Here is a 25329-nt window from a genome sequence, read left to right as displayed (position 1 = left end):
GGAAGCGGAAATCAATAAGGCAAGCGGTGAAGCTGGGAGGGAGTTCTAAGTGGATTAGATTGAGAGAATGTGTTCGATAGGTTATGGCTCTGAGAGAGAGGTAGCCAGACACCGCAGGCTCTATTGCATACTAATAAGGAAGCCAGCATGGAAGCTAAGCACAGGGTTGTGCAGTTCACTGTGAAGATTTTTTTCTATATATCTCTGGCATCAGTGGTTACGGTTTTTCCCAGGGTTTGGGGTTTAGCTTGTTCCTTAAAATTCATGTTCAAGATAAAACTCCATCTCAACTGCAATGAGAGCTATTCTCCAGACTTGTTCTAACATTATGGCACAAAATTTACAAGGAGTTGAGTAACTGTAGTTAAACTTGACAGCGGTGTCTTTAATGCGCTCCTCCTTACAACAAGTTTTGTTTCACGTTTCTGGCATAAACCCAGCCGCCATTTCTCTGGCCAAGCGCCTGGGCCTGGGACAGCTGTCATGGTCAGAGTCTCAGGCTTGAGGGAAAGCCAGGGACTGAGAAAAGAAAAGAGAACGGGAGAGAAAAGGAGTGAGAGTCACTTGGCCGGGCAGTGTGCCGCAGGGGTGATTCCTGATGGCAGAGGAGGATAAGGGGATACGAGGGGGGAGAGAGGCAGGGAGGGTTAGATGTTTTGCTTAGTCACAGACCTCCACTGTGACCCAGAAGGTCAGACCTCCGCACTGGCCGCCTGACCAAAGCCTCTGAGGCAGCCAGGCGGAAAACAAGATGTAAACAGCGATCCCGAGCAGTGTGGCGAGCAGGCAGTGGAGAGTCTTGAAGATACCGACCAGCCAGACTACCCAGCTTGAGGGATTGGTTCATTGGGTGAAGGGGTGTGTGCGGGAGACAATCACAAGGGCTTACTCCCCCTCACTTAGGCCAGTGAACCAAGGGACCACCGGCTATACCACAAGAAGTGGCAGAAGAGCGGAGACAAACAGTTGCCAAGAGACCACCGGTGATCCCATGACTGCTGTGGTTTGACCCCGATTGAAGAGTTCAACGACAGGGGCTTAAGAGAATCCGCCCTTCCCCAACAGCTCTGCTGACCACCACCACCCCCACGGCAAAAAGTCTTCCTCCTCCACGTGCCCCGGGCCAGCACAGGCATGTTTTCACTGATCTGTTTTGCTCAATTAAACTTCAGAGGACACCCTGTCACATCTCTTTGTAAAGGTCGTGACCTTAGGGGCAGAGGTTAAGCCTGGCAATTGTAAAACAAGGTTTTGATTAACATGGCGGCTTGTATCCGGAGGTAATCCATCCATTTCTACAAACTATCATGGAAAAAAAACATCACAGGGGGTGTGGGGGTGGGAGTAAAGGTAATGATGTTTTATGGCCACGTTAACTTTCAGCACACGACTAATGGGAAGGCTGCTTGACCTTGACTTCTTTCATCCCGATTTGGACTACCTCAGCAATCCTCGACTCTCACGGTTTCTGAGGAAATCCACTGCCAACTTTCTAAATGCTCGGAAATCTTTTTAGGAATTAGTCACTGAAGATCATGTAAGAGCTTAATAATCTTAATAAAAAAAGCCTTTTTACAATGTTATTCTCTAATTTCTCCTTTTTTCCATACATGGCCAGAAAGAACAAGTGAACACAATAAGTATATCTCTGCAGTTGCGTGAACAAACAGGGATGAGCAGCCTAACAAAAACCACATACAAACGAGGCCTAGAGACTCCCAGCATGTCCCGACACGATGATTATCTACATGCCCCGTTGCAACTATTCCATCACGCTGTCAAACTGGATATGCAAAATATGAATCTAGGAGGTGAGAGTTGATGATTTAAAAAAAACAAAAACAAATAAGAATTCCCCTTCTTGTTTTATTGGAAAATGATAAAATGGTGCAGTGGATTACCACGGCAGTATGTGTGTGTGAGTGTGAGAAGCCCGGGCCCTGCATTGAACGCGGCCTGCCAGTTGGCACAATGGATGCCACAACCCCCACTCCCAGCCCCCAGCCTACTTCCCAGCGGGCATTCATCTGGGCATGCACATGGGTGCTACAGCTCTGCCTGGCTAAACGCGTCTGTGCCCCAGAACAAGGGAGCTGAGTGCCCTCTCAAAATTCACCCGGTACACTCGCTGCCAACCCGCCGACCTTTCTCAGGCAGCAGCCCACCAGAATCAAAAACAAACACTCTATGAACCCCATTTTTTTTCTCACGAAAAGTAACAAAAAAAAAAGATTTTCCAGAATAAATAACAGCAGCGAAATAACGGATTAGAAAACACGGCAGAAGCAGAACTACATTAAAAATCACAGTCCGAACTCGCTCTTTTTTCCCCCCCACAAAGTTCGCACAATAACCAGATTCTGTTGCAGCCCGAGCCGTTTGCTACTTTCTTTGTGTTTGATTGTATGTTTGTTTGTTTCGTGCAGTTGCAGCAGAACAAAGGCAGCGGCTTCCATTCTGCCACTGTCAAAAAACTTTCCCAACGTGCCCACTGCATTGCGGATGCCAACCAACGAATCAAAGGCACGCTGCAAGCAGACAAAGAGAGTTTGATGCCAACCTCCAAACCTCTAACAACCATTACTGGTGATTTTGCCTGCCTCCCTGGCACCGTGTAAAACAAAATGGCGCCGTGCCGCACGCTACCACAACATGGCTGCATTGTCTGGGTTTGTGGACCGCTCGGTAACTTAAAGAAAAGAAGGCGACGCTTTAGTTTGCAAAAACTGGAGAAGGAAAAGAAAAAGATGGCCATCTGAGTGATCCCCGCTATTCGGCGTTTGCCAAGCATTTCACTCAATGGGAATTTTGAGGATGGCGGCAAATGATCGTTCCCATATAGAAAAACATGACATTATTTTAACCTTTTATTATAAACACTGAAACGAATCTTCAACATGATCGTCCTCTCTACTCAGATACAGTTTACTAAAACAGCGGCTGTTTTATAAAGTCAGTTTTGTGAAAAAACAGCACTAAATGCCGTTTCTCGAGTTGGTACTGAGCAGTTCAAAATGCAGCAGATGTAAACCAGGGAAGCGGTGGCATCCTACAAAAGACACAAAAGAGGGTCTGATGCCAACCCCGGTGCCAATGGCAACCATTATTGTCTCTGTGCTGTGCCTTCTGCTTTCCCTGGCACTTATCAAACACAAAATGGCGCTCAGGGTTTGATGATAATGAGCTAGCTATACCACTACCCTCCAATGGGAGCACAGTGTAGTGGCGGCTATTCGGTGTGGTTGCAGTAGATTTAAGGGCAGCACATGAGAGGTTTAAAAGTGTGGGATGTATATGACTGAAATGTGTTTACTCGCAGTCAGAGGAGACCTGAATTTCATTTTCAAAGGCCTTTTAAAGGTGTTATCTGATTCGAGATCCGAGTAGGAAAAAAAACAACATCATTCACAGTATCCTGTGAAAAGTGTTTTCTGTAGAACTCATTGAACCTGGAAGAGATCACATCTGAATGCGGCGTTGCTCTGATCATGCTCTGAGTGAAAATCTCCCAGTTTACAGTCTGCATGACTGACTATGTAAACCAGTTTCTGGTGATGTACACTAGAAACACCGTTTCTATTCTGGACTTTCAGAAATGCCTTTATTTTATTTTTGCGGCCGTGTTTACTATTTTTTATTAAAGGGAAAAAAAAGAAAGAAATCCTAGCAAATTAATTCTGGAAAGAAAAAGAAATAAATTAAAACATCAATTTAAAATATATGCATGACAAAAACTATAACTACTACCCTCTTATAAAGTACACTTCCTAAACTGTGCAAAATGTGTCCTCTAAACCTTTCATGTAAAAGAATCCAGTTTTTTTAGGGATCAGGAAAATAACATGAAATAACATGACACACAAAGAAGAAAACAGAAAAAACAGAAACTTTAAATTTTATAACAGCTGAAAGTGTTTTTATGTCTGTAATGTGACTTACTATTAGAAATCGCTTCATTGATCACACGTATTACCATTTTAATTGGTGGAAAATCAACAGTGTTTGCAGACAAACCAGTTTGAAATTTTTATCGTGGAATGAAAACTAAAAAGGGACAAATGCCATGATTATTTTTAAAATATTGAGATTAAAAAGTGAAAGTTTTTTTTTTAAATCTTAGGTTACATTAAATGTTATTTATTTATTTATTTATTTATTTATAAATGAATTAATAAAATATAACACTGCTCCATATATTCAGCATTTGGACATTTAAGACTGAAACGTTCCACAAATGCCACCACTTGATTTCCAAACAAATGGATCAGTTATGCAGTGTGTGTGCAGTTGTGCAATCCTGTGTGTGTGTGTGGTTGTGTGTGTACAAGGTAACTGAATAATTACAGGAGAATTACAGGGATATAAGCTGCTACTGGATTTCAGCAAAGCAAACACAGTTAACACATGGTCTTATCTAATTTTGATGACATTGTTTTTGTAATGAGGCTTGCTTAGAAAAATAAAAATGTTTGTGGTATAAATGTATGCACAGTACTGACCGTCACAGTCGTACATTTGCTCCTCTGGCAGATTTAGAATTGCCAGAAAATAACTCATGCGACTCTTGACCTTGCTAAATCATCACTCACTCTCTCTCACACACACACGCACAACATTAACTGTCTCTCTCTCACACACACAGAGAATCAGTATGAACTTGAAACCTACCTTGGTCCTGGACATAGTATGCTAGAAACAAGTCCAGCTCCTTGACTGATACTGTTATGTGGTGTGGCTGGACACAAAGTGCTGGGTTGGTGCAATGTGGAGACTTGACGAGGCGCTCGCCATCTGTACTTTCCAGAGGGATGCCTTTGAAGAGGATGACCATCACCAGGTCCAGACGCCATACTTTGTCGGCCTGCCGCAAACAGTCGATTCGTCGTATCTTGCCCTTTTGGTCCGGGTTGGATAGCACGCAGCAAGGGGGCTTCTTGCCCGTCACGCTGAGGACAAAGTCCTCCCGGTACTCCTGCCGAATGTCCTTACGCAGCTTGGCTAGCAGCCTGGATGCCCATTTCTGCTTAACCTCGGGCTTCTCGCTCAGAAGCTCATCCTTCACCGCGCGCTCCTCGTCCTTGGACATCCGCTTCTCGTGCTTCTTGAAGTACTTGCGTTTTCTGGCCTGGAGGTTGAACCACGTGTAGGCGATGGCGCGGACGTGAGGAAGAAGTGCCTCGATGAAGGGATGAAACTCATCCTGGAGCATCCGAGGGGCACAGTGTGGAGAAAGAGACAGAAAGAGAAGGAGAGAAACGGAATCAGAAACTCATGTCATCAAACATGAAGAAATATGTGTTTACCCAGCTACTAATTTAAAGCAGAAGGGAAGTCAGACCACAATTTTAAAATCCCTCATAATCAGTCACATAATGTCACTGGCAGTTTCTTCAAGCTAAGAATGATCTCTTTATATTAGGAACTCTAGCTTTACCATCCTAGATATGCTGCAGGTGTGACAAGTAAATTCCACCGTTTATATCAACTCGAAGCCCGGTGACTGAATGCACTTGCAGCTCTGCTCGCATTTCACGAGCATGCTCTGAGTGGGACTCCTGTAACACTGCTGCTGCTGGTGCTGCAGGGAGCATGCGCCCCACACAGTTGCATTTCTCTTATCAAACTATCCACATACCATAATCTGGAAGTGGGATGCAACCATTAAAAAAAATAAAAAATAAAAAAAGGAAGGCAGAGAGATACTCATTCTTCAGACACGATGCACACGGCCTCATGTATACATGCCAGCTTAATGTACAAAACGGAATAAAACACAGGCAGGCGAGAGAGGCGGCACATCAAATGAAGCAATAGTGTGAAAGGTATTTGCAAAGGTTGATCGAGTACTCAAAGGATTTCATGCCAAATCGTTTCAAGCATTGAGGTTAACACATGGAATGGCACCTGCCCAGCTTCATTCCTAAAAGTTGAGGTTAGGTAGCCCGGCCTACTGTTAAAATGTTTCATCTCACTTTTATTTAGCTATTCATTTTTGTTTAACTCATTTCGTATTACAGTCATATTACACTACTTTGTGTTGCATTACAAAATTGTTACCTTTGAATAAAACACATCATTATGGATTTTTTGCCACTCAATTTTTCCCCCCTTCAAAAATACAAAACAAAACAGACACTAATTCCTACAACAACTCAGCAACTAAATGGCTAATATTAATACTGATTCACTGATTCAACAATAAATTATATTTGTTTCATTTCTTAATTCTTGTTCTCTGGGAATCTCTAGAACTCATCAGAAAGGACTGCAGCTGAGGGATGGAAACATTAAATTATTTTTGTTTGAGGTCATTAAAATGCCAGATTTAATAACTATACACAGGCGTTTTTAGGGTGGGAAGACTTTTGACGAGTTATTGTTCTTTTTGTAGGCAGTCAGGCAACAAGCCGGCTATAGCAAACCACAGAAATCCCCTCTCTATCTGTGGCTGCTGCTGGTGCTCCTCTAAAAAGCCACATTTCTGGTCTCAGGCTCCATCGCTGATAAAACTCTGCTCCAGTACACTAATGTCAAATTATGATCATTTATTACACTGAAAGAGGTAACTCTGTGTATGTTGCAGATTCCATTAACAGCTTGTAAATGTATTATATTCACTGTGAATAGTATAGCTCCTCATTGTCTTTCAGAGAGGTTAAAAATCCATTCAAAACTTCTTTTAATGTCATCTCCTCACTATAAAGCTGCCAATTAAAATGACAAAAGCAAGTGTAAATGCTAGTAAATGTGTTCGCTCGCAACTGTTTCTCAAATCCTTTTTTCACTCCTGCTCAAAATCACTTTAAATATTCTGTTAATTTTTTTTTCTAGCCAGGTTAAAGCCAAATGCTGTAAAGATAAATGACTTGGCCAGGGCCTGTGCAGTGCACTTCAGCTGGGGCCATAAAAGCACAATCCTCTTAAGTACAAGCTAAACCACATCTCAGTCAATCACTTACTTATGCCAAGTAAAATATAAACAGTAAAACTGAGTCAGCCAAAACAGTCAGCTACTCTGTCCAACCGCTGAATCAACTTTATCACGCGTTTGATCTTTCTACAGTGCAAGTGGCTTTATCTTCTTCCAACTTCACTTCCCTAAAGTATGGGGGCTTTATTCTAAATAAAAAATATACGCCTGGAAAATATATATACATAAATATATAAATATATATGTATAGCCACAGCTCAAGCAGGGCCGGGAGGTGCGCGCCTGTGTGTGTGTGAGAGAGACAGAGAGAGAGAGACAGAGAGAGGTTATTGGAGGACGCAAATAAGCTAATTAAACCAGAGAAAAATACCTGCACCACTTACACAGGATTAGCAAGAATAGAGTCTTTTGGTTCTATCTTAAAACTCATCTTTACGCAAAAGTTTGTAAAGAGCGAAGAACGTGTGAAGATTTGCACTTCAAGCGCCAACAGGACACAGCCGATCTTTCGTTAGGACTTTCGTAGAAAAGACATTTTAAAATATATGTGTCACGACTTTATCACAAAAACATATAATCTCAGTCGAGAAGTTTTTGCCTCGCTTTAATGCCATATCTTTTATTTATTTATTTTACTTACAAGGGAAAGTCTGTATTATTTATAAGAATTATGAAAGTAATTCACAGCGCAGACACTCAACTTTCTATTCCCGGGCTAAAAAACAAAAACAAAAACAAAAAAAACAAACCGTGTGACAATTTTTATACAAATTAAAAATCACAGCGATAAGATGCATAACTTTAAAAAAAAAAGACACAATTACCTGAGTTAGACAAATCGGGGAATACATGACGAGACGGCTACACAGAAAGTGACTGTACTTGGAGCGATTCCTCAGATCACTTTATCGCGCCATTCCTGATCCGCTGTGCGCTATGCGAGACTCTGTGGATCCGCGTAAAAACCAAAAGTAATTATCCAATAACATCCATGAATTTCTGCAAATCCAGAGATTGTCTTCACCGCAGACAAAGACAGATTTTCTGCAGGCGACTTTTTATTCTCTGTTTTTAAGTTGACATGCACGGACTGTACTCGTAGAGCCGGTGTGCGAAACGAGCCTGCCGCTGCTGTACTCCTGAACTGCACGGGGCTCTGCGCGCGTCTCTGTGCGGCGTTATCTCATGAAAGCATTACGGGGAGCTTCAGAGGGCGCCGAGTGTGGGATGTTCACCCCTGCTTTAACCAAACTTGATATGAAATCGACCGGTGCGCCCTCGGTCCTGCGCGATTCCAGCAAATCAGACCCAACTTTTTTCACCCACGTAATTGCACAGTCACACTCCTCCCCCTCCTCCCCCTTCCAAACACACACCATATCCAACCCCTCCAAGCACCTTCTTCTCCTTCTCGGCTTTATATGAACACACCGCATAAAATTCATTAACCCCCCCCCCCCCCCCCCACACACACACACACACACACACACACACACATAAACGCACACCTCCCTCCTTCCTTCCTTCTGCAGAATTATTTTATGACCTTCTGGGACTTTGGACCGCAGCCTCAGTCACATACACGAACGTAAACAAACGGGGGGAAAAACGTCCCGCTGCCACCCTTTTTTAACCACCGAGCTCCGTGTCAACAAGACACACGCACTCTACGTTTCCAGTTCAGATAATTCAACCCAGTGTTGGTGGCTCACAGTGATAACAAACCTTTTAGCTTGTCAGTTACACACCAAGCAGCAGTACTTTATTAGCCTGTTAACGTCTGCTGGAGAACTTCTTAAAATATGATTTCTTTAGGGGGGACAGAAATAAAGGGAAGTACATTTTATTAAACTTTTTTTTTAAAACCTATTTCCAACACAATTAGCCTGCATTGTTCTAGAAACAATAGGTAAAAGGGACACCTAGCTTAAACTTTAGCACCCGTTAAAATGAGTTTATAGGTATTAAATGTTTTAATTTATTAAATTATGTTGTGCTCTCAGAAACCCCTCCTCAAAATAAAACTCCCTGACTTAAAAGCGTTGATAACGCCGTTAGGAAGTGCTCATTTAGGGCGAAGCTTGGTGGGTAGGTGTACAGTAACATTATAGTAGTAGAGCTAAAAGGAGTCAAAGTTAAACATTGTTACGGTGCCGCTACAGTGCGCGCGCACGTGTGTGCCCTACAGAGCTGTTAACAGTCTACACGGAGCTCATTTGCCAGATTAAGGGGGACTGGGATGTTAAAATAGGCTGCGGGACAGTCTGTGCCAAGTTTACAACAATTTTGGCCCGACCGTGCCTGTGTTGTGGTCCCTGCAAAGTCAACCCACCTCTCCACATTTCTCCTCTCCCCCCCCCACCAGCCGCGAGGACGGGACAGTATATTTTTTTAAAGAAAGGTACACAAGGATTGCTACACAACATTTGAAAGTAGTAATGATCCACGTTCACGTACCATTGCACTGTACTGCATGGATTAATGGGGAATCCTGGAGCCTGGTTGAAACACACAAGCCGGTAGCTTCACATTTCTCACGCTCAACTTTGTGCTTTGAAGGGTTTTCTCTCTTGTAGTGCTCGCAAGAAAAAAGTCAACACCGGAAGACAATTCTTGGCAGATATCGGTGAGAAGAAGTTAGGAGCACCTCGCGTTTTTTTCTCTTTTTTTTTCTTGTCTTCCTTCCTCTTAAAGTCTTACTTTTTTGGATCGTTTTTTAGGGTTGTCCAGTGAACTTGAACGTGATCCAGAAGAGGCTGAGTTTTCGGCACTGGGTTGGTCTCCGCCTTCACTTTCACTGCCTGGCTGACTGCCGGCTCTCAGCACTAACCGTCAAACCGCACGTAGGCTAAACAGCGCCATTTCCGATACGACCTTTCAAAATAAAACAATTTAAGCTTAAAACTATAAATTGAACAGAAATTGACATAAAATATTTACCCAAAGTAGCATTGTAATAATATGTAAAATACCTTGAGACCTATTCGTAATTTCTTCTATGTTTGCGCATTTTAGGGGGCCGCTATTGCTCTTCACGAAATCAAGAATTTATCAAAAATATGTCTTCCTGAAAAAAGTACTTCAAATAGGTGGCAGCATATTTTTTTAAAGTATTGTCCTACTGTGAATTATATCACAGGTTTTCTTAATATTTTTGTATGAAATATCAAATTCAGATCAACTCCGGCTCGTATGCTGGCGTGATACATCTTATTTTGAAATTGAAACATTACAATTTCCGGTACGAGCAACCCGTTTGTCTGCAGCTTGTCAGAGCGCAGTTTTGTAATAGCCTTTACATTCTTGCTTCTCATTGGCCAGCAGCCGTGGCCCCGGGACTCTGTACCCTGGGCCCCTCACTTCCGCTCCTCTGACGTGCATGTTTGGGGTTGACAGAGCGGCTGCTGCTGAACGGCAGGGCTGAATAGCGATAGTTACTGAGTGATGATGAAAGCACTGCATCGCAGCAGTTATTGCCCTAAATGCAGTCTCCTGTGGTAATGAAAATTAGATTCATATTTTCAATATTTGCAGTTAGAGGAGGTGGCAGTAGTGCTATTATCAGTGTAAAATGACAGTAAACTATAGTTGGAAAACGTTTTCACATATTAAGATGTGCCCACGAGGGCTGGCCGAATAGTGGAGGAGGCACACATGGAGGAAGCAATAGTCATTACAAGGTGTGTGGGTTATTAGTGCTCATCGGACAAAGGGAGACAGATCAGGCTTGTTTCGAGTGACCTTGAAAAACGAACAACCTCTAGAAAATAAAGCTCTTCCTACAAGATCAAATCGTGTTCATGAGACATGTAGTTAATATTCATTAAGAAAATATATGAACACATTTTAATTATTAATATTATCCAATTGTTCCCACAGAGAAACACTAACAGCACATGTTGTTCGGTGTGTTTAAAAGACTGCACATCTTCCCTATATCGAAAGACTAAACTCGTGAATAATCATTCAGTGGATGCCCATTACTGTACACAGAGCATCCAATCCACAACAATAGCAGAAAATGTGATCGTAAATTGAATGGAAAGTCTCACAATAGATTTTTAGTGCCTCTGTCATCACTGCTGTGGTGACATTAACACACTGCTTATAACATCCAAAAATGTCACCGCAGTCACGTGTATCCAGCGCTTGTTTGTATTGTTAAGACTAAGAGGACTCAGCTGTAGTAAAAGTGACTGATCGATAACCATTTGAAAGATAAATCAGGTCTGATAATGTTAGTGTGTCAGTTCGCATTGTGCTATTTTCTCCTTGGAGGTTGAATAGATTTAGTCCCTCTGACTATTAGCCTTTGGATTTAAAAGCCCTCCTTCAGATCATTATTGAACGGAAATTTTAAATAAAAGTAAATAAATAATTTGTGACACGTTCAGTTCACATTTCTTAGAATGTTTTAGTCTTTGTTCATTTTACTTCTTATTTGCTGTTAACGTTACCATAAAAGGCTGAATCATTATCTCATAATGACTCCATTCTCTCTCTGCCTCCATTAATCCAGCCCTGTATCGTGCGATCCACTGGCGCACATGGCAGGAGCCCTCACAGATTCAGCACTCTCAACATGGAGCTACCGCCCCCATGTGGCCGCAAGCAAAACTGCAAGGTGGGGGAATAAATTCTGTGGTCGTTATAGTGTGGTACAACCAACACCAAGCGGGTTGTCACAAGCATGCACAGGACCCACAAGTATTTTCTTTGACTTACTAAAAGTCTGAATTTCTCATCGAAAATACAAATTTACTGTAGCTCTGCTCTGACTTGTCACAGTAGAAAAAGTGCAGATGTAACCATTAATTATTAACAGCGGTTCTATGAACATGTCAGTCGTTTGCAATCCAGCCATCTTTCATTTTATTATTCATTTATTATTCATAGAGCATAGACCTTTGAAAAACAAACTCTAAACATACTTTTTTAGTACAACAGTGTTATCATGGACCTACCATTGGGTCTACCATTACGCTCCAGCAGTGACCTTTTGGTTTTAAACTCTAGCAGGTTCCACAGTTAAGGAAACAAGAACACAAAACACAATTTTTGAAATGTACATAATCTGATTTGAGTTATTTTAATTAAGCTGCAGTGTGAATAAAGGGCTATAATCAGGGGAATGTATGGTTGTACTTAATTACTTTACTTTATATGGAATTTTATCCCTTTTCCCTCTTATTCCACATACTGAGACGATGCACCACATTTTTACTGGCTTTAGCTTACAAAGCTCAACATGTAAGTCTCTCAAGACTTGTGGCTAAAAAAAGAAATTTAACAAAAAAGGAGAAAGATGGCACATTTTAAAGCTAAGATAAGATGACCTTTATTAGACCCAGAGTTGTGAAATTCACGTCATATTACTCAACACTAAATCATTGACATAAAGCAGCAGAGACACGACGTTTCAAACCAGGAACAGATCCTATGTGGTATACTGTACATGACAGACAGAAAGTTTTTGCATTGTAACTCTTTATATGACCTTTTTTTTACCCCTTCTAAAAACATTTGGTGTCAGTAAGAGGTTGTTTGGGTGAAAAGATCGTTCAAAGTAGGAACATAATTGATAAAAGTTTGAAAAATATATCCCTAAATATAATATAGGGCGCTGCTACTGCTATTGCTGCTTCTGTGTATTTAATTGTGCATTTCTCCTGCAAAAAAAAACCAAACAAACAAAAAAAAAAACCCAAAAAGCAAGAAAAACAATACAGATTTTGTGCTTAAATGGGTTGGATCTGCAACTTCCTACCAATTGCACAATTTCCTACTTTCATAACATCGTTTTTTATTGCAAGAGAGCAGCTCAGTGTATCTCAGCTAAAGCCTTCGCTATTCTAGCCTTCAGCATTCACATTTAATGAACTGCTGTTCCTGGCAGTGATGCACTTGACATCGTCTTCTGTCCCCTGTTTGCTTGGAACTGTGCTCATAATGAATCCCGAATTCTTAAAAGCACGTATTCTTTTTTTTTATATATCCTTCATAACGGCGTGAGGTAAATGTAATTCTGTGCAGTGTCCAATTAAAATTACTCACAAACCACGAGTGAAAACAGGAGAAAATAAAGTAAAAACCGAGGAAAGAATGGGGGGGTTGTATACACTGATACACACAAGTTAAACCCTGGAGATGGGGCACAATAAAAGCTCGCCTGTGCCCGGACAAGTAAATAAATATTCAGAAAGAAATGTCAGCCTGTGTTGCCTCTTCAGCATGGGAAAGGCGCGGGCTGGACAAGGGCTCTTTGTGCAACACTAAATTAACACTGCTGAGGGTGCACGGAGAGGTGCACTTGAGGAGCGCTCTTATGCTAAAAGGCAGGTTGAATACTTCCTTTAGTTAGCTATCCCAGTGAAAATACAAAAAACATTGTTCCAGTCCATCCTCACCTTAAAATCCTCTATTGTGTGCAGCTAAACTGAAGCATAACTCAATTTACAATGATCTGAGTTAAAGCTACAGGCCTGAAGGAAACGAACGTCAGTGCCAAGGATGCTCTTAAAAAATGGATCAAAATGAAGGCTGTGAAAGGAACTTGACAAGACAGTTTGCTCTGCAGCCAAAATCTTTTATCGGGAAAGCTTTCCTCACTATATCGCTCTCTTCCACAAATCCTGACTTGGAAGCAGACACGGAAAAGACGCAGACTGGAACATGGACGGGAGAGCACAGGGCAAAGAGCAAAGAGAGCACTTACCATCCACCACGTCCTGGCTGATATATCATAGCAAAGCTGCCACTTAATGGATCTCTCAGTCAGTTTCTCAGCCATCACAGGGCTCTCAGCTCCAATCAAACTCAGCTCGGCGGTGGGTGAGACACCTAATCAAAGGGGCATCAGTAGAGGCATGCTGAGCCACGTGTAGGACAGTCCTTGATGATGTTGCATTATGGGAAGACAGAAAAAAAAAATCAGCAACAGCTTGACCAGTGACTTGAACCTGACTGTGGTAATTACAAGAGCCATGACCCAGTAACCCTCACCATCCCCCCCTCCCACACTAACCCCCCCTTACTCCCTCCCCTCTGCCTCTCTTACATTTGTTCCACCAAGTGCTCGAGATGAATTGCAGCAACATGGAAAAGAAATTTGCCGCTCAATTTACTGCCATGTAAAATGATCATCTGCCAAAATAAAAATCTGGACAGAGTCAAACCTTTTCATTTTGGAAGAATATAAAAGGTAAGAAGCAACTTGATTGTGACCCAGCGCTGACATTTTGGCCTCCCCCATCACTCAACCTCATTTTCATCCAAGGACAAACCTGCCAGTGCTGGGAATCACTCATCAATACAACCGAGGCGGTCTGATGTCACTGTGTGGGTATCTGAAAATACTGAGGTCCTCTATATTCTGCTGTGAGGATTTTAAGGTAAAGGATTATCAGATGTCACTGTTCCTATTGAAAGTTGCCTCATTTTATAACAAAAGCAGCAAAAAAAGCCATAAATATCAAGTAGTCATCATGAGACCTGTTGCTTTAGAGCTTCTTTCAGAGTCTTTGGGCTTTAATGGAACCCACTGTATTTTGATCCATATATTAAGATGTTAGGCGTGTCCATGTAAATGTTATCTGAATGCCAGCTGAAAAGACCTTTTCTCCTCCTGCCACATTCCAATCCTCCTCACTGAGGCCACTCCGTGGCAGCTGGATTTCCCAGCAACAGGGCAGTGGGTGGACTTAGCAACAGTAACTTAGCATTAGCTACAACAAATAAATGAGGTGACCTAAACAACAAGGAGACAGTGAGTAGAGGAAGGCAAATGTCCACTCAGAGCAGAGTTTAAGACAAAGGAACGTAAGGTGTCAGTGAAATCTGTGGTTTACATGTGAAAGGAATAGAAAGAAATCTGACCCATTCAGAAAAAAACAACTGTCCAAATGTGGTGCCGGGACCGTTTTCGTCCTGCTAAGGTTCTGAACTTCTGATATTTGCAAATAGCGATGAACATATAATGATGGTAGACTGACTGGATGTGAAAAAAGCTGAGACATCTCAGGCCGATCAAGTTGTAGCTCTTTAAATGAGAAAACAGAAGTTGGAAGATGATTTCTGTTATAGGTTATTGTGCAATGATTTTACTGATGTGCCCCAGCTGAGATGAGGCCTGTGAACTGAAACGTGGTTCGCATCTTTAGCTCGGCAACACACTTAACATTGTATATCGACACTGCGTGACTTTTTCCTCATTTGCAGAAAAGTACGCAACACCTATGTTTGGAGGCCCCAGCTGTTAAATACTGTGGAGTTTCTGTGTTCAGTTTGCATGTTTTCAATCTGAGATTGTCTTTTTAGGAGACTGAACTCAGTATATGTTCCTTCATTTGCTCTGTGCAAGTAAAAAAAGACAAAAATAAAAAATAAAAAATCAAACAAGACACCGGACACTTTATTGGGTATGCCTCTTCAGCTCTTGCTGGTTAATGCAAATATCTCACCAGTCAGTCACATGGCAGCGATTTAATGTATTTAGGCATGTTTGTATTTCAGAAACTGTTGATCTGCTGGGATTTTTCCCACACAACCATTTCTATGGTTGAGAGAAAAGAGAAAATATCCAGTGAGCACCAGTTCTAGGGTGAATATAAATGCCTCTTTCATGACAGAGATCAGAGAAGAATAGCCAGACCGCTTCAAGCTGGTAGAAGGGCAATCAAAGTAAATGAGTTAAAGCAGCAGAAGGCCACAATGAGAAGGACGGCTAAAACGGGAAAAAACAAAACTGGGCAAGTAGTGTCCAATTTTGGCCAAAAAAGTTCCCTGGTCTGCTGGTCAGAATTTGGCATAAACATGAAAGCATGTATCCATCCTGCCTTATATCAATAGCTCAGCCGGTGGTGGTGCTGTAACGATGTGGCAGATATTTTCTTTGTAGCTCATAGTACCAATTAAGGATTGCTGAAACACCACCACAGCCTACCTATTGCTGCTGACCATGTCCATCTCTTTATGACCGCCATGTACTCATCTTCTGATGGCTGTTTCCAGCACGTCACAAAACCCATATCATCTTAAACTGATTTCTTTAAGGTGGCCTTAAAGTCACCAGATCTCAATCTCACAGAGTACCTTTTGGGAGACTTGCATCGTGATGTCCAGCCAACAACTCTACAGCAACTTTGTGATGCTATCATGCCAATATCGACCAAAAATCTCTCAGGAATGTTTCCTGTTGAATCTATGCCACGAAGAATTAAGGCATCTCTTAAATGAGACTAGCAAAGCGTAACTAATAAAGTGGCAGTGGGTGTATATTCTATAGAGACATGAGGTATTGTTATGGGCGTAATTATGGGTTTTTCTACAGTTGGGTCATAGGAAAAGTAGGATTTACATATATTTGAACAGAGCACAAGCATTGACACAGTTGGATGGATTTAAAGAATTTTCTTTCAGTAACTTGATATCCTGGCAGATAGAAAAAAAACCAAAAACCAAAAAAAACATTCCAGAGCTATTACTCAGTTGATGCAAAGCGTGCGCTTCGCTCTTTCGGAGAAAGCACTGAGCTCTCACGAGAGCGGCGTGCACCTTATTGATTTTGAGGTCAAAATCGATACATTTCATCGTCTTGAGTGGATTAACTTCAACTTTTAATTGGATTTCTACTTTCTACAATGAAAGCTTATTTGAAAATCAATACGCCAATCAATACCTCCATGTTCAGAAAGTTCAGCTGTGGTGCTGGAAATGGAGGAACGTAGCAGACACCTGCTACTGGAGAGGCGCGCACATGAGTCAGTGAGGTCTAACAAATCTAATTAGCATGCATTTGCTACTGATCTGCACAAATAACTTCTTTCTTCATCAGACAGCAATTAGACAGGAAGTAAGAATTGTCATTTTAGGTCTCAAAAAGATGTTAAGTTTGCTTTGTGTCCACTTTTGTAGATAAAAAGACCCAAGAGACCCCAACAGGTAAGGAAGCATGTTGGAACCAGCAATCGAAGCAAAGTATATCTAATGATGGGGGTGATTCTGCTCATTATGCCATTTCAGATACGAGGCCCATATGGATAGAATTATGAAAATGATCGTGTGCCTCATAATTAGCGTTCCAGTAATAAATTTCGGTGTTCCTTAGCGTTGACTTAATCCGAGTTTAGCCTGGGCAACATAGCAGCAGAACACGCCAAGCCACTAACTCTAATCCTAGACAGGTAAACAGCCTTATATGATAACTGTTCCAAGCACAGTTTATTTTTATGAAGCATGTGGCTAATTATTTCTTTTGTTCAGCCAGATGTCATAGACCATGAGACTAGCAGGTGGTCCCATATCTAATTAGTCCAGCTGACCAACTAGTAGCAGAGATTAGGAGCACATTTGACCCTGGCTGCTGCAGACTGGTCCGCTTAAATTAACATCCCAAAGCCCAAACTCACCAATTAAATTTAAGGCTTACTGAAACCAATGCGGCATTCTTGCGATAGTGCCGTTTATATGAAATGTAAAATACCTCTTGGCTTGACTTTTTAGTTTCTGTTGCAGTTTTCACATCATTAAAACACACAGGATGCTTCTTTTATTTTGAAATCTATTCCAAAATACCATAAAAAGTTTATATGAAGATCCAAGCACACTCAGGAAGCTGGACATATCTGAAAATCCTGGTGGGTGCTTTCTTAGAATTGGGATGATTATAATAGGTGAGCAAAATAAAGCGTATTGAGAAAATATTGCAAACAAGTATGCATGCTCAATTTCTTTAAAACCCAAATGTCATTAAGAATAAAAAAAAAAAGACACATGCACACACAGAGTCTCGATCTCATCTTTTAAATCCATCCACGATGACTAGTTGTTGGAGCTGTAGACAGCTGAAGGTCAAAACCATGATGGCTATGTGTGTGTGTGTGTGTGTGTGTGTGTGTGTGTGTGTGTGTGTGTGTGTGTGTGTGTGTGTGTGTGTGTGTGTGTGGTTCAGAGTATGCTAAAAGCATGTAACCATTTTGGACGGCACACACAGATTATGTTCACGGATCGTGCACACATTAGGCACGCTTCACTGAGACTTAAGAACTTTTCAGAACAATGACCGTTTGGCTGGAAACAATCGCTCGTATGGTAATTGTACACAGAGACGCAAACAGCAATTAAAGCAGCCAGGCAGCCTGACTTTAGTGTCGCAGTTGTAGGACACTCACTGAAAAACTGTGAAATAATGTCAAAAAAACATTTATGCTCCTGTTTAAAGTGGATGTCAGTGTGCGCACGGCAGGGACCGTGCTGCTCTACTGTTCATTCAGACACCGAGATCCATTAAATTCAAGTAAAACTACATGCTCAGCAACTTAGTGGGATTAGTTTTGTGATGTTTTGTTGCTGGTCTACAAGTTTTAATATTATACAGACTGAGGTCTAAAGCAGATTTTTTTTATTTTATCCAAAACTCACAATAAACTCAATACATACAATATAATAACGGTTGCATATTCACTGGATTCACCATCTCATCATATTTCAGATGTCTATGAGTTATTCTTAACTCATATTCTTAACACATTTTGTTTTGTTTTTGGGTCAAAGAGAAAAAAAAAAGGGAAAAAACAGAAGGAATATCCACTAATCACCTCATGATTCTACAAATATAAACCTCAAAGCTGGCTTCGGGGTTCAAAAATCAGCTTAACAAAAACGATCAGAGTTTAACTTTATTCGCATCAGCTCCATCTCGATCAGTGGCAACGTCAGAGTGCTGCTAACCCATTAATGCTGTTGACATTAGCCGCTTAGCAGTTATATATAATAATACTCAAAGGACATTTTCATAGTAAAAGTTACAAATAGAATCCTGAGAAAATGTATTTTATTTGTAATGGAGCATTTGTACAGTATGGTGTAGTGTAATCAATCTGACTGTTTATTCTAACACTTTCTATGTGTAGTTATTGCTCTTTCACTTGCACTGGGAAGTTATTGCAATGAATGCTGAATCACATCCATGATGTGAATCTCCTATTTGACCACATCTCACAGGTGCTCCATTGGATTGAGATATGGTGGCAGGGGATGCCATCTCACTATGGTACTGGTAGTACTAACCAATATCCAGGTTGACTGTGGTGCTAAATCTTCAATTCCCATTTGGTATAAATGGGCCTAAAGTAAAGCAAGCAAATATCCCCTTCACCATTACACCAACAACAAGAGCCTGAATGGTTGATGGATCCATGCTGTCAGGCTGTTTATGTCAAATTTGCATTATAAATTGAGACTCGTCAGACCGAGCAACATTTTCCAATCTTCTGTTGTCCAATTGTGTTGTGGATTGTGGGCTCAGTTCCTGCACTAGCCCATCTGCTAAAAGGTTCAGAGATGGTCTTCTGCATACCATGGTTGGAACAAGCGGTTATTACAGTTACTCCTGCCTTCCTATCAGCTTGAAGTAATCTGGCCTCTTTGATCTCTGGTAAACAAAAAAATAAAAACCTCCTTTCCATCTCTTACAAGCAACGTTTTCCTTTGATAAATGCCATTTAGCCATCATGTGCTACACTAACTTCTCAACTAACTTTAATTCTAAAAAAAAAAAAGAGGCTTCAGATGAAGCAAAGATGTAGGTGAAAAAGCACAAAAAAACAAATTACACAAATTTGTTCAGAATCAAATTTATTTGAATATGAATACCTATATACCTTTTATAATCACAATAGTACTTTTGTAACATAATAAATTGGCAACTTGTCATAGGCTTCCTAAACATAAAGAAACATATTTATGGAGTAACAAATTAACTTACAAAACATAACAGTTCCACTGTTTGAGGTCAGAATTAAACAAAATAAGGCCTGTAAACTCATTTCAAAAAACTGAAAATGAACAAGATGCATGGATTTAGAGATCTGGGGGTGCCAGATGGCAGCTGAGAGGGGAAAAAAGTAAACATATTAGAAATATTTAAACCTACAGCTTGCTTCAGGTTACGACTCAAAATAATTCATTTCAGCTATTCCAGTATAATCAACATGAGCTGTAGAGGCCAACATATTGTTAATCGATTACTTAACTAACTATTAGCTGACAATAAACACACACCAGTGTGTGCTGCAGAGGTTTACTGAAATAAGGACAGATGTTCAAGTCGTGTAATTACTGGTTCAGGAGTGATGACTGAAACCCATCCACTAGTTCATAAATTTCACACTACATGTCGGAATTTCACTAAAAGATGGCTTTACTGATACACAATGCTTATTGCTTCAAAAATGATAACGAAAAACAAAAAAGTGCCAATCATGCAAATGTATCTCCTCATTAAACCGACCCCAAAATAATAATAAAAACACACACAGACACCCAGGAACCTGAATATGCATTATAAAAAAATCACAGAGTCATCAATAATACACATTCATGCAAATGCAAACAACCTGAACACATCATAAATATGAAAAAAGACTTCCTTTCATAAGTACCACGATTGCAATAAAACGAGACTGTGTGCGAATGTGAAATTCAGTGCATAATATTGAACCGCTACCTTCAGAAATTTGGTGAAACATGCACTTACTGTATGCTTGATGACTATTGCAACATTTCCCCAGGTCTTTGGCTTGTAGACAGCCATACAACGATGATTATGGACTGTGACAGTAAATAACAATGAAATAAAGTAGACAGGCACTTACAACTACTTGGATATTGTACTATTTCCCAACACGTGACAAGCTTTGTTTACATACAGGTTTAGCTAAGAGATTGCCAAGTATTGAAGACAACCACGCAATGCTAGTACTATCATTACCTTAAGTATCTCATTAATGAAGTCAATAAAATCTCTAAACAGTTCCACGCACTTACAGTAAAACCACCATAAATAAGTTGCCAATGTCTTGTCAAGGGTTAACTAGCTGTAAGTCACCACAAGTAGGCTAATCTGCCAGTTTTGCTGACAGCATTAACAAAGTTTGCGTGTTCAGATCCATTTAAGACCTACAGCAGCAGCAGCAAAAATATGGTAAATATCAATTAGAAATTATATTGTCAACAGTCTAAATTTAAAAAAAAAATTGGTCAAGTTGTTTTTGCTAACAGATTGTACTGTACATACATTTTAGCTAAACAGACTGACTTAAAGGAAAAGGCAAACATTTGGGGGAAAATCATGGTGTAAACAAAACTGATATCACTTCTACATCCTTCAGGTACTATGAGGCTATAAGCAAGCCATGTAACTTAGTTAAACTAGCCAGTAGCTACCTAGTTTAGCTTAGCATTACGCTAAACTAGCCAGTAGCTACCTGGTTTAGCTTAGCGTTAAGCAAAACTAGCCAGTAGCTGTGATCTTAAAGCTACCTAGCTTTAAGACCATAAACTAAAATTAGCTTGTTAGCTTGGTGTTATCCAAGAAAACCTCACCAACTGCTAGGATTTATCTTACTGACTTAAAATATTTTTTTTAAGTATTTAAAAAAATGTTAGTTGTTTATGTTTACACAGTTTACATCATGCTAAGCTAAGCTAACTAGCTGCCAGCTATAGTTTCACATTTGCAAACATAAGTGGGGCATGAGGTTAAACTAGGCATTTAAGAAAGGCAGCTTGATTTTAAGTTATCTTTGAAGGCAGAACATGACACCTAAATGCCTTCTAAAACAAAGTAATACAATGTTGTAATCAAGTCATTACATTAATTGGCCAAGGAATGTTATATTCTTGATTATGCAGCAATCTGACCACAACATACAACATTGATTGTATAAGCTCGTTTCTAATGTGGATTTTTGCCATAGGAAAGTGGGAATTAACTGCTCTCCATAACACAGGTTCATACCAGGCTGCCTATTTGTTATAAAAAGGACTACAAATTGTCATTCAAATTATCAACTTTGTTCTGCTTCATTCTTCGTAAATTAATGGTTCACAGAGTACTTCTTCATAGAACAATCCCAAATTAAAAAACAACAACAACAAACCCCAAATGATTTACAAATCCTCAAATTATAAACAGCAAAAGAACATCGCTGATAATAGACAGATCCCTTTACAAAAAATTATAAATAAACAAACACAATACAAAAAAATAAAAAAAGCTTCCAAACTAGAAGTAGCTGGAAAACATCAAACAAACACACAAATTAAGAGGACCGCTAAAAGAAACAAGGCACAAACTTCTTACAAAAAAACGCCAGTCTAATAGACACACTAAAATAACCGTTGTTCCGTCTGTAGATGATTAAAGGTCAGTAGTCAAGGCTCTTTATTAAAGTAACCTGAGAGGGGGGGTTCCTTTGCCAGCTGCTTTCAGATGAAAACCTCCATCCTTCTTTTGCAATTAGCCAGAAAAAGTGGTTTCCAAATGCTTAAAGTAGCAGTCACAGTGAGTTAAAAACACAACATTTCCCATTACTCCCAAAGGTGTTTCTTGACCCTGTTTTCTGCCAGTCTGGGCCTTGTAGAGAAAGGCAAAGGGAAAAAAACAAAAAAAACTTGGCATATCCACTGAAAAACCAAGACTGCTGCCCAGCTCTCGTAGCACAAAAGAGGATGGTGAAGGCGAGCAGATGGATTCTTAGGTGTGTATACAGTGTTTCATCAGGGCAGCTCCTACCATCTGTGCAGGTGGGAGCGCTACCGGCCTACACGTGTGAGCGGAACTGGTGGCTGGCGTTAAGTGGCTGTCTGCTTCGGAGTGGGATGAGCCAAAGGAGTTTCCAGCGAGTGCCACAAACTTCAGCTAGCGCCCACTGCCAGGATCTCTTTGCGCCATATCTGATAAGAAAAAACAGGTAATTGTTCAAGTAAAAATCCTTTTTGTACAAAACTGTCTGCCAAAAAGTGAACGAGGATCATAGATTGCATATAAAAGAAGGAGAGTGACACTGCAAAAAATAAAAAATGAAAAATCCCCCACTGATCTGTCACTCCCGTTTTGAAACCACAAGTTCCCTTCTGCTTCGCCTTTGGTATGCTATGTAAATGGCTGGTCTCTACACATACGATAGATTTATCTCCCAAAAGATCGGCCTATTCCTCTGACGCAGCTATTCCTGCTATAAGAAGAAACGGAACTTACGTTTCATTTGAAAAGTGAGCCATTTTCTCGATGGTGGTCATATCCTGTAAGACAAGAAAAATGCAACATGAGTGACTCATTTTAAAACATTTCAGATAACATCTTTTCACAGACCTGCCAAACTATTTAATAAATGAAATGTTTATTCATGTCAGCAGAGGTATGGCAGATGAACATGTTGCTGTTGTGGTTTATAGTAATATGAACGCACTCATGTGCACACTTTCTCCCCTGATTCTTTCCTATCGATCGCTGCATTACTGGCATTGATTGTTTTATTTCTGTACACCATGTCATGTTGTTTTGTCTGAAGCTGCTACATCATTTTTCTTCTTTTTTGTCTTCAACTTGCTTTCAAGAGGACATGCAAGCTGAATAACGCTGTGAATGACGCATTTACTGATCCTACAAACTGATATTCAACACTTAGCTTGGAAATATTAGCCGCATTTAATTAGTTAAAGACATAATCGCATCAAGACGATGGCAGCAGGAAATGGGTGGAGAACTTAAACTGTCAGCTGAAACGAAAAAATAAGTCTTTACTCAGTACTCACTGAGAGGATGCCAGTCATCTGTGTGTAAAACAAAGAAGACATGCCTCCAAACATGACCACGCCCATTAGCGCAGAGATTCGCAGCAGAGCCAGTTCGTGACGTGTAGTGAACTTTTCCTGAGTGAAAGAGAAGAGTGCCCTTTGTTGTGAAAACCTCTTATCATCTTAAAGTTCCATTTGCTGATTTTCCCACTGTCAAATATGAATGTTTATAGTTTTCCATTAGTGTAGCTAAATCTCATAATAAACATGGCCAAAGTTTCAAATAATGAGGTCAGAGTATGAACATCAATCGCTGTAGAAGAAAAGTCATTTTTTATACTCTTGGCTCTCTGTGATGTAGGTGTGGGCAGATATCCCTATGTTTAAAGTTACTCAGCAGAGAATAAAATTATGAAGCTGGAAATGAGTAGAGACCAACTTTTAAAAACAATCCCATGGACCTACCTGGTCTAGTCCTGTCAGAGGCTGGAAGTAATAGTACTGACAGAAGTCCAGCACCAGCGTGAATAAGCTGAGGACCTGAGCATAGAAACACAGCTGCAGGAAGAGCCAGTGGTTGTCCTCTCCCACACAGTTATTAATCCTGCAAAGGAAATAAAGTGCATTTAGCAAGTGATCACATATTTCTTTATCACAGCAGTGGACACACATGGCATGCTATGATATGTTCAGTCATTAAATAAGCTTTCAAATCTCAGTAATTGAATAAACAAGAATGGATGGGAGCATGAGAGTAGGTGTTCGTGTATGATTACCAGGGACAGTGATGGTCCATCCTGCGCACACAGTGGCCACAGCGACTGCAGTGGTGCGACCGTTTAGGTCTCATTAAGTTGCACTTATTGCACAACTCCCAGTGCTCTCTCTCTGAAACACAAAGACAACAAACACTATGTAACAATCATCGATCCGAAGAGAGTTGATACTGCTAGTCGGTACCGGAGTAACAGACAAACTGGACATATACAAACAAGCGGTAAGCAGTGAGAAAAGCATTTACCAGCATGAGGTATGTGTGGGTCCGCAGGAAGACGGCCTGGATCTGCTGTGGAAGCTCTGAACAGTGCTGCTAGGCAGAGTCCTGATGCTATGTAGTAACCTAAAGAAATACAGTGTGTTTTAATTCCACTGATGAGGTGTGATCGGGCACATTCATTTCCAATTTCCAAAGAAACTCATTTTCAGTTTTTCACGTGTCAACACAAAAGGTAAGGAAACTCACAAACAACAATGGCCCAAGGAATGTGTCCCTCATTGTAGTGTGGAAACAGAACCAGTTTGGGAACAAAAAAGGTGTTGTAGAGCCAGATCCCAAATACCACACTGATGCACAGCCAGCCCATAGGGTCCACCACGAAGTGCAATCGAAGCTTCATGGCTGCTGGGAATTCTGGGAAACCTACAGTGTACCAAACGCGAACACACACACAAACTTAAGACACTGACAAACATGTTTTGCAGTTCTTTAGTTTGCAGATACTTGAAATGATATGTTTCAGGCAAAATACCCATCAGTGAGACCTGCATTTTGCCCTGCACATTATAATAGATCTATAACTTAACTACAGAAGGATTAAGGATACCTTTATAAGATTTGTACGTACAAGGACATATCAGATACTGTGTGGAAATGGTCGTGGAATGTGTCTTAAACAAAGGCCTAACCTCTGTGTAATACAAAGCAGATGCTTATCAACCAGGCACTTGATACCCTGAGCAATCTACCCCCCAAACCTTACACTGAATCTTATTATCAGCATTATCTAGTACAGTAACACTGCTAGAACACAGTACGAACA

General features: G+C 40.7%; 2 protein-coding genes across 7 annotated transcripts in view; both read right to left on the bottom strand.

Moving 5' to 3' along the window:
- LOC146636687 (nuclear factor 1 B-type-like) overlaps window positions 1–9692 on the bottom strand; it is a 59325-nt gene extending 49633 nt beyond the window's left edge. For 4 of the 5 annotated variants that reach the window (XM_085349652.1, XM_085349656.1, XM_085349654.1 and 1 more), the window contains exons 1-2: window positions 7756–8286; window positions 4669–5200 (exon numbers count right to left, since the gene is read on the bottom strand). In XM_085349652.1, coding sequence (XP_085205778.1) covers window positions 4669–5200; window positions 7756–7782 — 559 coding nt within the window. In that variant the 5' untranslated portion in view covers window positions 7783–8286. Of the gene's footprint in view, window positions 1–4668; window positions 5201–7755; window positions 8287–9388 lie in introns of those variants that run through there. The other variant, XM_085349655.1, reaches the window with a different exon arrangement.
- A 12841-nt stretch (window positions 9693–22533) lies between these two features.
- zdhhc21 (zDHHC palmitoyltransferase 21) lies at window positions 22534–24906 on the bottom strand. 2 transcript variants are annotated; one of them, XM_085350993.1, is made up of 7 exons: window positions 24753–24906; window positions 24531–24629; window positions 24286–24397; window positions 23975–24113; window positions 23528–23644; window positions 22971–23014; window positions 22534–22666 (listed from the first exon to the last, which is right to left on the bottom strand). In XM_085350993.1, exons 1-7 carry the CDS (start codon window positions 24904–24906, stop codon window positions 22534–22536), a joined length of 798 nt encoding a protein of 265 aa, XP_085207119.1. The 2 variants fall into 2 exon arrangements, with proteins under 2 accessions (XP_085207119.1, XP_085207120.1); XM_085350994.1 differs by having other exon boundaries at window positions 23528–23638.
- Between the last annotated feature and the right edge of the window lie 423 nt (window positions 24907–25329).

The sequence above is a fragment of the Diplotaxodon limnothrissa genome, linkage group LG3, assembly GCF_057381915.1.
Source record: "Diplotaxodon limnothrissa isolate DT_005_m linkage group LG3, D_limnothrissa_male_GT1.1, whole genome shotgun sequence".
Classification (NCBI taxonomy): Eukaryota; Metazoa; Chordata; class Actinopteri; order Cichliformes; family Cichlidae; genus Diplotaxodon; species Diplotaxodon limnothrissa.
Note: the sequence above shows the minus strand (reverse complement) of the source record. Positions and strands in the feature narration are given on the sequence as shown.

Coding starts and splice junctions, on each gene's coding strand:
- zdhhc21 (XM_085350993.1), bottom strand. CDS start 24,906: ATGAAGCTTCGATTGCACTTCGTGGTGGACCCTATGGGCTGGCTGTGC. Junction 24,398..24,530: donor CCCACACATACCTCATGCTG/GTAAATGCTTTT, acceptor TTTGTGTTTCAG/AGAGAGAGCACTGGGAGTTG. Junction 23,015..23,527: donor AGATGACTGGCATCCTCTCA/GTGAGTACTGAG, acceptor CTTGTCTTACAG/GATATGACCACCATCGAGAA.